Raw genomic sequence first — 13,908 nt, 5'->3', positions numbered from 1 at the left:
AGAATTACTATAGCAAATGCGGAGCTACACAAAACACTTTTGAATGACTTGGAAACCCCCGGACTGACTTCTAGCCATCAGTATCATTCTTCCCATGCATCATTTGTTAATGAAGAGGGAAGGGGGAGGAAATGGAACAGAAGATCAGTTACTGGTACCAGAGCTACTGTCCACCATATACTGCCACAGGGATTTAGGTACTCGCTCATCAAAACCAATAGAGTAATGATATAGATGTAGACGAATGAGCTCAAATCGTTGAGATTCTCAATTCCCAGGAGGGTTGAACTGTGTATATATGTTTGTATGGAACCCTCAGAGCACTACTCCTATTTGGCTGATACTCCCCCTCCCTTAAACATTTGGAGGCCCCAACTTTTGCCAAAGCCCTACATATAAGAAATCAGTGAAGATGAATAGAGGTGGTCCCCTTGTTAGAGGAGTGCCAGGAAAGGGAAGGCTGCATACTGATTTAGAGTGATACAGCAGGCATGATGGAGGCAGAGTAATAGATTGGTGAGTACACTTGCCTGTATGCTGAAGATTGTCTTCTTTTAATTTCATCACACATGTTAATTCTTCAGGTGGATAACATTATGTGCTAAAATGCATTTCCTTTTTATTAAAAATTCATAATGGTTGACACAAACTTCAGTACAAAAACACAAAAGTATTCTAAAAAAACAGTTATTACTAAGCAGCAGAAAAACTAAGTGTCTTAGTGGACACGACATTTAATACATTATGTAAGTACTTTGTCAGTTATTGTTGTATACTGTAATTAAATGCTTTAATGGTATACCAAAATATCTTTCTTATGAAATACTTAATAAGCAACCCGTGATGTTTACATTTGAGGTAACATTTAAAGGCAGTAAAATCTCGACAGAACAATTGTTTTCTTTCACTGATACTATCCACAGACAGAGATAAGGTCTTTTCATTTCTATCCAGATACCAGGAAATGCGTGTATTATTTCTTCATCACCATGTTGAGCAAATGTTCTGAATATACATAATAATGCCACTTGGTTTCTTAAAGCTGCTCAAATACTGTGCAATTATTTTCTATTCTTCCTCTTTTTGGTATAACAACTTAAAATTGCCAGTTTTGCTAAGCCAATCACCTGCACCTGAAACAAGGTACAATACTGCTGTATGTACATCAAAATATTCACATATTTAAGAATGTATTGCTTGTTAAGATCTCCATATTTTTCCCTGGTCTGGCACTTTATTTATAAATAAAAACCATGAACAGACAATTATGGCAAGTAACAGCAAAATTAGAAAGCTCATCACTGAAAATTATACGAGACCTGTTCAGCTGACCAACCTGGTGGTAGCTGCCTCTAGTGAGCAAAACTTCCACTTCAACATTCATGTCTCAGTCAAAGAGTAATGCGGTCATAAATAAAAAGTAATGTGTGTTTAATGCACTGAGACAGAACTTCCCAAAGATGACATATTGGAAGGGACAAAGTTATCTGCTTATTTTTCTGTCTACATCATGGCACTCACCATGAACAGTGAGATCCAGCCAGTCCAGGAAGTGTAATACCTTCTTTGGTGTTCTCAGTACACACAAATGATTCGTTGCATAGTGTGGTTCCTGGGTATAAAAAGGATGACAAAGACAACCCTGCAGACCAATGTAAATAGTCCCAGTCATGGCCAAATTAATGGAGTACATCATTTACCATCAGTTGTCTGCTCATCTTGAAAAATTTCAAATATTTTCGCGGGGACCTGTATGGGGACCATTTTTGTTTTTGAATGACCTACACTCCCTTATAAGTCCCAAAATAGTGCTATTTGCAGAAGACATTACCTTCCTAAACTACAACAATGATCTAAATAAGGTCTGCTGACAATACACTCACCCAAGCATCGTAATGGTTTGTCCAGTACAAGAACAAAACACAAAAGGTGGTATTTAGTCTAAGGACAAAAGTCCTTTTAATGATCCCTGTTACATAAAGTTACGTAGATGACAAATTGTCCTGGGAACAACACATTATTAACACTCATGTATTTTAATTATCCGCCGGCCGAAGTGGCCGTGCGGTTAAAGGCGCTGCAGTCTGGAACCGCAAGACCGTTACGGTCGCAGGTTCGAATCCTGCCTCGGGCATGGATGTTTGTGATGTCCTTAGGTTAGGTAGGTTTAACTAGTTCTAAGTTCTAGGGGACTAATGACCTCAGTAGTTGAGTCCCATAGTGCTCAGAGCCATTTGAACCATTTTTTTTAATTATCCAGAGTAATTTACTTATTAAGATGTCTTATGAAATGTGTACCCAAAGCTTAGGTTAAAACATTTTATTCTGCACTTTTTCAAAGTGCTATGTCATATGGAATTTAGGAAAACATTAAATGAATGGCTTGTTGCCAATGCCTGCTTGATTTAAAAGAATTGTAAGCTAACAACTGACATGGCCAAACAGTTCTATTTGCTAATGTAATTATTATGTTATATGTATAAAAAATTGTCTATTGCTCTAAAGGCCTAATGACAATAAAAAAAATTCCTGAGATGACTGTCAGTCATGATTTGCTGTGTTGCATACAAAATTCACCAAATAAAATCATAACCTATTCATAAAGCGGAGGACTCGTTGATATTTACTGAACAAAATGCCACAGTGGTTAAGGCATGTGGGAGAATAGTGGTCCCGTTTAGCAACCCAGATTCATGTTTTATCTACGTAACTTAATGCAATGCTGCAATGGTTCCTCCCACATCTGAGTTGATGCTCAATCTCTTATGGGTTCAACTTCAACAGACTGTTAGAGCCTTATGTTCCATCCTCGCTGATATATTGGGTTTTCATTCTGATATGTCACTAAACCTGATCTACACCAGCCTATCACTTTCTGTTCACCCTTATTTCTTGTATCCCTCCCCTTTAATTTCATCTGTTTTTGTTCCCATTTCCGCTTCTCCACAGGCACCCTTGTCATCAACTGTTGTTCTGGAATACTGTTACCATCTCTTCCTCTCAGCTTTCTTCATTTTGCTGTAATCATTCAGCACTGCAACAAATACTTTCTTTCTCTCACATATTGTTCTCATGTTCCAACCCCAGTCACAATCTCTCTTCATATGCAGTTCATCTTCCTACCAGTTACCATTTCGATTTTAAGCTTAATTCCAAATAACTAACTCTGTCTCATATGCCATGCTTCTCAAACAGAGTACTAAATTGAAAGTGGATTTCCTGTATTTCAGTTCAGCAGATTTTAACATAAGGGGGGGGGGGGGGGGGGGGGGGTCACTGCCAGATTTGATACTCAGCCTCAGACTAGCAAAAATTAAGTGTTTGCAATAAGCAGCTCCAAACCAATCCAGAATTATTATTTCTGGCAATGAGTCTCAACATTGTCATAACTAGTAAATCAAATTGCAGCAAAGCTAGCCCCTGGAGGACATCCTTGTATCATCTTTAAAAATGCTTTATGAAACTTTTTATGTTGAAGTGGGTAAAACATGCAGAGTTGCTTCCACTAGGTCAGACTGTTAATCAGTTTTCCTATTTGCAGGGTCCGAGAATATTGTAGAATTGAATGCACAAGGGAGACCTAATTTGTAACAGATGACTGGCTGGGTTCCCCCCACTGTGGCAATGTAGCTTTCATATAGCCATCTTAGTGCAGAAATTTTTGGCCAAAATCAGCGTAGCTCCCTTGTGGTGCACCTAAGGCACCAGACCTTGCTTCACATTATTTCTGTTTGTTTGCATATGGGAAATGATAGGACACCAACCTACACATATTATAAAATAAAGTCTGCCACCACAGTTCTTGTCTGTGTTCGGGATTTACTGTAGGTATTTTGATATAGTTTTCACTAACATATAGATGGACTCATAAGGGATGTTTGTGCAATCACTATTATTACAAACAAGTCATCGTAGTGCTACCAACACAAATCCAGGGTGTGTCACTGTTTTGACAACATAGAAAAAACAGTAGAGAGAAATACACAGGAGCTACCACTTCCAACTGGACAAACGGAAGAAGAGTAATGGAGAGTTCTTTAAAAGTGATCAGCTTATTTTAGAAAAAAACTTAATAAAATTTCCATGTGTTCTGTCAGTGTTACAAGTAGAGCATTCTCTGGAACAACTTCTTAAATGAAATATACTGGGATAGAGATAAAGAGCATCAAACATTTTAAATAGAGTTTTTTAAAATTAATTTCAAACGCTCTTGGATTGACTAAATTTCAGTCAAATATAAATGAAATGTTTTTTGGATATTTGTGGGTAGGTCTTATGGGACCAAATGCTGAGGTCGTCAGCTTATGCACTACTTAATCTGACAAACTAACTTATGCTAAGGACAACACACACACCCACGTGTCCGAGGGAGGACTCAAACCACTGACAGGGGGAGCTGTACGAACCGTGACAAGATGCCTCAGACCGCGTGGCTGAAATATTTTTGTTTCACAGTATATGACATGGTAGTGTAATATGTAAGAATTTCTGACCAATTTCGATTGCAGTTAAGTCATCGTTCTAGAGAACGCTTCAGTTATTATATTCACAGGCAGCTAAAACTGGCTAAATTCTTAAGAATTATTCTGTTCTTATGGCAGAATACATTATTGTAAAGTGAGGTGAAAGTGTCGCAAGGAATTTAGTGTACTTTAGCAGCACACTGCTGTACCCGGCTCGGCAGTTTGTCAGTCAAACTGCCGCACGTCGGCTGCTGCTGTCGCCTTGAGTTCGCGCCCTTCGACAAACACGGCGGTGATATTTCGGTCGTCGCCGCAGTAGATGAACTTCTGCACCATTTCCAGGGGCTTCAGTGGCAGGTCTTCAAAGACGACAGTGCCGGGGCCGGCATTCAAGTCGACAACCAGCGCGTCAAAATGCATGCCCGCCTTGAAGCACCCCACTTCGTTGCCCATAGAGAGAGCTGTAACAGGACCACAACCTCGGTAGTCAAAAGTACATATGTATTACGTAAACTGCTGTTTCTTTTTTATTATGTGTGTGTCTTACTTTATTTGACTGTTATATTTACCACATGTCACTCTCATCCTTTAACACCTCATCAGAATATTTATATAAAAGACGCAAACTGATAGGCGTGCTAAAAATTATTGTTACCATAATTGCAGCTTTCATACTCATATAATTATGACAACTCGTGGGCAAAATACAAACAGTGGTATGAATACAGAATTCAAGTTTGAAAAATAAGTGACGATGTTTAACTTCTTGTTTATGTTCTTATACTCTGATCAACATTGCCTCTGTATAGTAAGGAGCTTTTCCACTAAAGACTACTGTCTGTTTTTTTTATTTGACAGATATTACAAAATTTTGTAGATATGCGTCCAGCTTAATGAAGTTCATACTGTTGCCATTATATCAGTATGCTATCATTTGTAATGTAGAAATTTTTTTTTATGTTTATTAATATACAATACAGAAAATTCCTTGTGGGGCTACAGATAATGGAAGTAATAAATGTAAACATCCATTTTAAAGGCAAACACACAATGTATGTTTGATCCACTAAGCAGTCTACAGACATATACACTGATAAGCCAAAACAATATGAACACCAGCCTTGTAATGAATAAAGCTGCTGCTGCTACCACTACTAGCTTGTTTGTCCATCTTTGGAACAAAATACATCAGGGAGCCAACAGTTTATTGGTAGGTTTGTGCAGGTATGTGTTTGGATGACTACACAAAGGTCACATAATTCGCATAAATAATGAGCCACTGATTTGCATATGTGTTGATGGCACCCAATAGTGACCCAGATGGGTTCCACTGGATTTACATCAGGTGAATTTGGTCACCGAGACATCCTCATGAATTCACTATAATGCTCCTCAAACTACTGCAGCATGATTCTGGCTCTGAGACACAGGAAATTATACTGCTGAAAGTTGACTTTGCCGTCAGGGAAAGCACGAAGGGATGCAGGTGGTTCGCAGCTGTCAGTGTGTCTTTGATTACTACCACAGGTCCTATACAAGTGCAGGAGAATGTCTCCCATATTGTAACACTGCTCCCACTAGCCTGTGTCCGTGGCACATCACACATTTTGAGCCACGGTTCACTTTGATGACGGCATTTGTGGAGACTACCGGCAACCTAGTATAGCAAAAAAGTGCGTACACGTTTCCATTGATTGACTGTGGAATCCTGATGGTCCCGTGCCCACTGCAATTTTAACTGATTATGTTGTTGGGTCAACAGGTGAACAGGTAGTGGTGGGCTGTGGAGCCCCACATTCAACAATGTATGATGAATGATGTGCTCCAAAAGACTTGTGCGTGTACCAGCTTTGTGATTTTTCAGCCGAGATTCCACAGATCACCACTGCATCGACAAGCTCTGAGAATCACATCCAAACAAATCACTCCTCACGCTGCGCCCCCCCCCCCCCCTCCCCCTCTCATCGGCAGCTGCCAGACTAGCAGCAAGTAGTGGTGGCAGCACTGACTGCAAGCTTAGGGGAGGGGTGGGAAGTGGAGAAGCAGTAAAAATGAGGGAGGGGGGAAGCGGCGCACGTACTCGGCTGCAACCAGCCAGCGACGAAGCACGACATCTCAGTAAACAAACAATTTCTTGGCACACACCTGCAACTTAACATGTCATATTTATGGTGAGTAGCAGTCTATCTTTTCCTTACATTGTTGCATAATGAATACATACACATTTGTAATTCCAATACATCAAATGAGATGTGATTATCATAGGACACTGAGTAATGAATGAGTTACAGAGCACAATCCATTTGCCAATGGAAGAAAATTCTACAATAGGATGCCAAATCATATAAGTAAGTGTAAAAAGTTGTTAATTGAAAGATGTTTATACTGTGCTACCTGCATATATTCATTACATCTGTGATATGATCTACGACTGCTGTAAACATATGCAAAGTGACAATGTCAAAGACAGAAAATTTATGTATAAATAAAGATTATTGCTGCTATTATTATTATTATTATTATTATTATTATTATTATTGGTGGTGGTGGTTTTATTCCTATTTTTGGGTGAGCTGTGGTAAATTCATAAAGGTGATTATTTGAAATTGGCTCACATGGGAGAAACTGATTTGAGAACACACACAGACACAAGAAAGGTTATGAGAGAAATAAACAGATAAATTAAAAATATGGGAAATATATCTCACAAGTAATGGGGAAAAAACTTTTTGTGAGACAGAATTACAAATGAATGAAGGACAGAAAAAATATAGCACAAGAAGAAAGTTTGCTTTTTGTTAAAAATACAAAAATCAAATGATGTCAGGTACTGCCTTGAGATTTATGCCGAGTGACCTAGATTATGGCTTGTGTTGTACCATCCTGGAGAAGTGATTAGATTATATGGGCTTTCCATAGTGAGGAGATCTTCTAGGTTGTGGAACTAGTCACAGAACAAGAATATTTATTGTGTATTTACAAAACAAGAACAGATACACTCATGTACCTTCCACAGTTCCCAAATGAAACTGCCCTTGTGGATATCAAAGTTATCAAAAACAAAATCTTAAGCATATTATATTTAAAAACATATGAAAGCTACAACACATTTTGGTACATTTCATAATTCTTAGGCTATTGTAACTACACACCATCAAATAAATTTTAGAAAAACATTTTGCAGCATCTATTTACAATGATCACATTACTGCACAAAAGGTTGAGGAGACATTTCTCATCACCCAAGATTAGTTGTCATGACTGATTAGGCAGTGGTCTGCAGCATTTAGGCAATGTATGGGAGGTAGCTGTAAAGCTGGAAAAGCTGTGGATCAGCAACTTCTGTTTATGAGTACAACAAAAAACCAGTCCAGAGATGCAAAATTTTCCTTTTCTTTATTCACTCAATGAGAAGTTTCATGAAAGTTTTCACATCTTCAGAAATACCATTCTTAAGAATGTTATGATGATTTGAAAATGGGTCTCATCAAGTGAATTAAAAAAAAAAAAAAAAAATTTGCAATTTTGGACTGGTTTTTATATACAACTCTGGAAGTCCTCGCATACTTTGAGATCCCTATGTGACTAAATGTCATAGCTCTCCCCCTCCCCCCCCCCCTCCCTCCCTCCTCTTTCTCTCTCTATCTCTCTCGTGTGTGTGTGTGTGTGTGTGTGTGTGTGTGTGTGTGTGTGTGTGTGTGCGCGCGCTTACCATTGGCTCCTCCCATGGTGGCCAAGTAGAAGACCTCCTTGTAACTCAGAGGCTGCTGAGAGCTGTCGTCAAAGCCCTTCTGCACAGACACGCTGAGGGCACTGCGCATCACATCCAGCAGCGACTCTGTGCTGCCTCCAGACACATCTGTCACACGTCAACATTTTACTATGTTAACCACATGTTATTACAAGAATGTACTGTTGTTTAGCATGTTGCACATCTTTTGGCAATTCGGGTGAACACTGAAAAGCTAGCACAGCAAACAGAAAATCGTACTTAAGAAAAACGACAAGACAGCGTCGTCAAAATTAAGCACAGCATATATGGAATATTAGAACAATTTTCATTCCAGTAATCCTTCTTAACATAGGGAAAAATGAGGCCAACAGGAGAAGATTTGGAAAGATTGACTTAGCACCTCACTTAAGAAATGACATTTCTAATAAAAAAATCATTGTCTGGAAATGCAAAAAAATTCATTATTACAAGATGGTAATTCTGCCAGAATGCACAAATGCATCAGAAAGAGTAATTTTAGGATCAATAAAAGAAATCAGGAGAAAGGCATAGAACAACGCAGAACACAGTCATTTATATATATATATATATATATATATATATATATATATATATATATATATATGTCTGCTTGTGTCTGTATGTGTGGATGGATATGTGCGTGTGTGCGAGTGTATACCTGTCCTTTTTTCCCCCTAAGGTAAGTCTTTCCGCTCCCGGGATTGGAATGACTCCTTACCCTCTCCCTTAAAACCCACATCCTTTCGTCTTTCCCTCTCCTTCCCTCTTTCCTGATGAGGCAACAGTTTGTTGCGAAAGCTTGAATTTTGTGTGTGTGTTTGTGTGTCTATCGACCTGCCAGCGCTTTTGTTCGGTAAGTCGCCTCATCTTTGTTTTTATATATATTTTTTCCCACGTGGAATGTTTCCTTCCATTATATATATATATATATATATATATATATATATATATATATATATATATAAAGAAGTTAAGAAAAAAAAGAGACTGACATTGAATTTGTTTCTTTTACTCCAGTCTACAATACGAGAATTGTCAACAGACTATCACCGAGCAAGGTGGCACAACGGATAGCACAATGGACTCGCATTCAGGGGCACGACGGTTCAAACCCACATCCAGCCATCCCGATTTAGGTTTCCGTGATTTCCCTAAATTACTTCAGGCAAATGCCAGGTTGGTTCCAAAACAACAGTAGCATTGTCAATATCTACAAAGAAAATTACTTAAGCACCATGGTACAGGATTAAATATATGGTGCAAACTATATCACAGTGCTGGCAGAGTTATCTCGGTGCTACTGTTCACTGCAAGTTACTTACCAGAGACTAAAATTGACAGGCGCATGACAATTTTTCTCACAGTAGACTGGGATAAAACAAACAAATTCTACATTTCTTAGATAACTGGTTTTATTCACATCTATGCCACAGAATGTGCATTTTATGGAGTGAGTCCTATTAGAATGAAAAGCGAAAGGCAAAGCCAACTGACTCAGGAAGAAATTGGCATAAAAAACACTAAGAAACAGAAGATAGCACAAAAATGACACTGATGGATTGATATAAAATGGATAACAGGGATTAGAAAAGAAAGATGTCAACAGAGGACGGAGAGCATGTAAAGCTAACTTTGAGGCATAAAGAAGGTCCTCATCTGGCCTTTAACAAATAGAGACAGAGACAGGTTTATCCAGAAAGACACAAACAAACAATAGTGGTGCTACATTGTGTCACGTTTCACATCGAGAAATGCATAGTTCCACCAAGCAATGTATGATTAGGCAGAAAACAAGACAAAAATCAGACAACAATACCACCACTGATGTTCAGTTTCAATAAAACTAAAGGCATTTTGTGACAAAAAAAAGCATTTGCTAGTAGTTGCAAAGACAGATTCTTAAAATAACTCCAATAATCATAAAGCAATTACAGACAATACAGCCACACAAATGAAAAATTTCCAGTTTATCTCAAACTTCTCAGTTGTTCCTCACGAACATGACTGGAATCGTTGCTAAGCTTTCAGACAATGCCCTTGTGGGGTGAAGTAGGCAAGTGTTGGGATACAGGTGAAGATGTGTGTGGGATTGGGGCCAGGAGGAATACGGGACTGAAGGATGTGTTGTAAGGACAATTCCTATCCACAGAATTCAGAGAAGCAGGTGCTGTTGGTGGGAAGATCTTGAAAAGTTTTTGAAGTAATCTCTGATGTCAACCAAAGGTCCCTCACCAGGTGGTCAACTGTCGCCTCAGCCACAGATTGGCGGAGACCGTTTTATTGACTGGCCAGTTAGTTGACGGTTGTGAAAGTCTGTGCATAAGTTACAGCAGAGCTGGTTAGTGTACAACTATTACACGGGTTGCATTATCTACAGTAGGATACGACATGCCTGTGACGGTACTGGAGAAGGACGTTCTCCGTGAGTGCACCAGACAAGTCTTCTACCTGAGATTTCCACAAGGGATCAGGAGTAGAGGTGGCATTTGGACAGGTCGGAATATTTTGTAGATCGGACGGGTGCCAGAGTACCGCTTTGGGACAGGTGGAAGGAATTTTGGGAAGCCCCGGAATGGTATCGGCTAATGAAGGTGGTGTTCCTTTACAACCAGTTCAGGGGGTGGTCAGAGGACTGGGCACGACACGTGTAATCTGCTTGTGGACAAGGTAGAGTGCAGCACCTGTCTGGAGGACTTCCAGCATACTGGGAACGAGAGTGCCCATCACAGCAGACATGCTGTCCAAAGGTGGTTAAAGTGTGTGGGAGAGACCCTTTTGTGCAGAAGGTATTGCAAATATCAAAATTAAGGCACTGTCGACGGTTGATGGACTTAATGCAAAAAGAGGTTTCTTATGGAAACATTGGAAGGGTGGACGACAGTGTCCAGGAAGTCGACATACGGAGCTGACGAGGACCGGGTGAATCGAATAGCTGCAAATGGACGAGTATATAGTGCTCGGCACTTTGTCTTCACTGTGAAAAGGTGGTCAATGAACTTTAACCGGACAAGAGGTTTAAGATCTTTGGAGTGCTTCCTCTGGGTGGCCCTTAAACAAGTTGGCACAGGATGGTGCTACACGCAGGTGTCTGTGGCTATGTTGCAGATGTGAGTAAGGACATATTTAGTCAGGTGTATAAGAATCGGGCACTTTGCAATTGGCAGAATGTCGGGAGAGGTAAAGCTCAATGGCAGTGAGGCCACAGTAATGGGGAATGCCACAAAGTGTAGTCATGAAGTTTTTCTTATCACCTCAAAAAATAATAACTTAATTAGTTGTTGTTTGTTTGCAAGAAAATGTCTGCTTTTCTGGTACATATCGAAATCTCCACATGTCACTAGAGCATCCATAACAAAATGGCTCGCAGCCCACAGTGTTGGCGTGACACCTGCAACGTTTCCAGCTGCTGCCAAAACCGAATTACAACGCAATACTCGATTTTATCAGTAGACTGTGGCATTTTGAGCTCCTCTATGGCCGACAACAGAATTATGTCAAATGATGAACAACAGGGATGCTGCTCGAGGTAAATCCGAAATTTGAACGATACGAAGAATACAGAAATGTACAAAACAGGATAAATCAATGTGTTTGCAATGCCAAAATCAGGCACACTTGTTCCTTTGTATCCTGCCATACATGCTACCCTGTGGAAGAATGCCCATAGCAAAACTGGTTTTCAGGTCTCTGTCAATGAACTGAACAATTTTTTCTGTGCACCAATCGACTCCCGTGCGGCAAAGAACTGTCGTTCACAAGAACCTTCTAGCTACATAACTAACCGTGACATTTTCCACCTAAAACACATAACAATAAAAGCAATAAAGGTAGTTACCTCTGAAGCGATATGCAACAACTGTCTTAGCATAACCGTGATTGAGAACGTAGACTAAAACTTTGTACCTGTATTAACAGATATATTTAATTTTTGTCTCGCAAATGGAACATACTCCACATCACAGAAAAGAAGCGTAGGCCGGCAATCTATTCCTAAGATCGAAAACCCCTGATAGGCTCGTAATTAACGACCAAAATAAGTGAACGCTTGGGTGAATTCAACTTGGTTGGTAAATATCAATCCAGGTTTCATAAACACCATACCAGAAACACTGCACTAATCGAGGTAACTAATGACCAGAAATACACCACAGACAATAGTGTGGCCACAATATCAGCTCTACTAGATTTCAGCAAAGCTTTTTACACTGTCAACTTTGACATACTGCTCAGAAAAATGCAATGGCTAAACTTCTCAGATTAGACCCTGAAGTGGCTTGAAAGTTATTTGAAAAACAGACAGACAGATGCTGGAAGACTTCCACTTGCATCTGTGCCATCAGAAAGTTTTGGAACATTTTTCCACAGGATGTGAAACATAAACTTGACCAATCACTCATTCTACCAGACATCCATTATAGTAGTTATATAATTCATCATCATACAAGTACTGAAAATACAAGACATTAGAGCTAACTGCGAACGCTCGTATGCATTACATTCGTCGAAACGATTGTGTTGGTGCTTCGTAGACCCGGTTAGGGTGGTTGCGAGCAGAGAAGTTACGGGACTGCCACACACTGTGTCTACTTCACTGGCTTCTCAGTGGGCAAGCACCCGCAGTAATTCACCTCAGAAATTAATCACCTTTCGTGCAATCATAATATAAACAGAAGGTCTCACCCATTTAGTACCCCACCTGCGCCGATTTGTAAAACACAAATTCCTGTGCTGTTGCTGCTGTCCACCTCTGGAACAAGCTGCCCCGCACTCTTTGCACAGTTCGATGTCCTGCTACTTTTCAGAAAAAGTTGAAGTAATGCCTCCTGCCATCCTCATAACACTTCCCCAAAACTCAAAAAGCAAAGACATTGTCATTTCTTCTCCCATTTATGCTTCCTTTTCTTTTCCTTTCTCTATGTGTCACGTCACCGTCTCTTCCCTTAAATTATTTAGCTGTGGGTTATCACATTTATCTTTCCCTTCCTCAATCACCCCTTTCTCCGGGCACATTGTTGCTAGCACTCTTACTTAAAAAAAACTACCTTACAGTAATTTCTATTTATTGTTGTTTACCATGTACAAATATAAACTGTGTGTATGTTTTCTTTATCTGTACTGTTGTAATTCTTTTCTAAATCTAGTATAACATGCTTACTGCAAAATAAGCAATGTAAAATATGTGGAACATCTGGTTAGGTGTGAGTGATGACCCTAATCTTGCCATATTAAACAGATTACTAAATAAATATTGTTTTCGCTCCTCTAACAGCATGCTACAATACTAGGGCGTGGGGATCTCAATGTGTACCAGTTCTGAAGACATATAACTGCACAATGCATAAATAAATCATACATTACCTCTCATAGGGAGGTGGTGTTAAAACTAACAACCAAGGGTTGAGATGATACTGGTGCGGGGAGGGGGAGTGCAGGATGCATCGTGGAGACACAATAAAGAAAAAGGTTTGTGTCCACGATATAGGAAATTAGGTTGCAAGCAATGTGTTGGTGGTACAAGTAAGCTAGAGCAGAGATTCTTCTTGTGGGAGCACCAGTTACAATGATGCATTCTAACTTCACTCAAGATTTACTGTTGCAACGGAGTTATGGAGTACACGAAATGACTATATTCACATATAAACAGCACTACCCACACTGAAACACCCATATTAGTGTACGGTGTACCCTCCA

At 39.6% G+C, this 13,908-nt stretch overlaps 1 protein-coding gene across 3 annotated transcripts in view; it reads right to left on the bottom strand.

Moving 5' to 3' along the window:
- Positions 1–533: 533 nt before the first annotated feature.
- The window catches only part of LOC124552237 (guanine deaminase), a 144,150-nt gene continuing 130,775 nt past the window's right edge, over positions 534–13,908 (bottom strand). For 2 of the 3 annotated variants that reach the window (XM_047126517.1, XM_047126519.1), the window contains exons 8-10: positions 8,176–8,322; positions 4,673–4,924; positions 534–1,133 (exon numbers count right to left, since the gene is read on the bottom strand). In XM_047126517.1, coding sequence (XP_046982473.1) covers positions 4,689–4,924; positions 8,176–8,322 — 383 coding nt within the window. In that variant the 3' untranslated portion in view covers positions 534–1,133; positions 4,673–4,688. Of the gene's footprint in view, positions 1,134–4,651; positions 4,925–8,175; positions 8,323–13,908 lie in introns of all 3 variants that reach the window. The other variant, XM_047126518.1, reaches the window with a different exon arrangement.

Source organism: Schistocerca americana, chromosome 10, assembly GCF_021461395.2.
Source record: "Schistocerca americana isolate TAMUIC-IGC-003095 chromosome 10, iqSchAmer2.1, whole genome shotgun sequence".
Lineage (NCBI taxonomy): Eukaryota > Metazoa > Arthropoda > Insecta > Orthoptera > Acrididae > Schistocerca > Schistocerca americana.
Note: the sequence above shows the minus strand (reverse complement) of the source record. Positions and strands in the feature narration are given on the sequence as shown.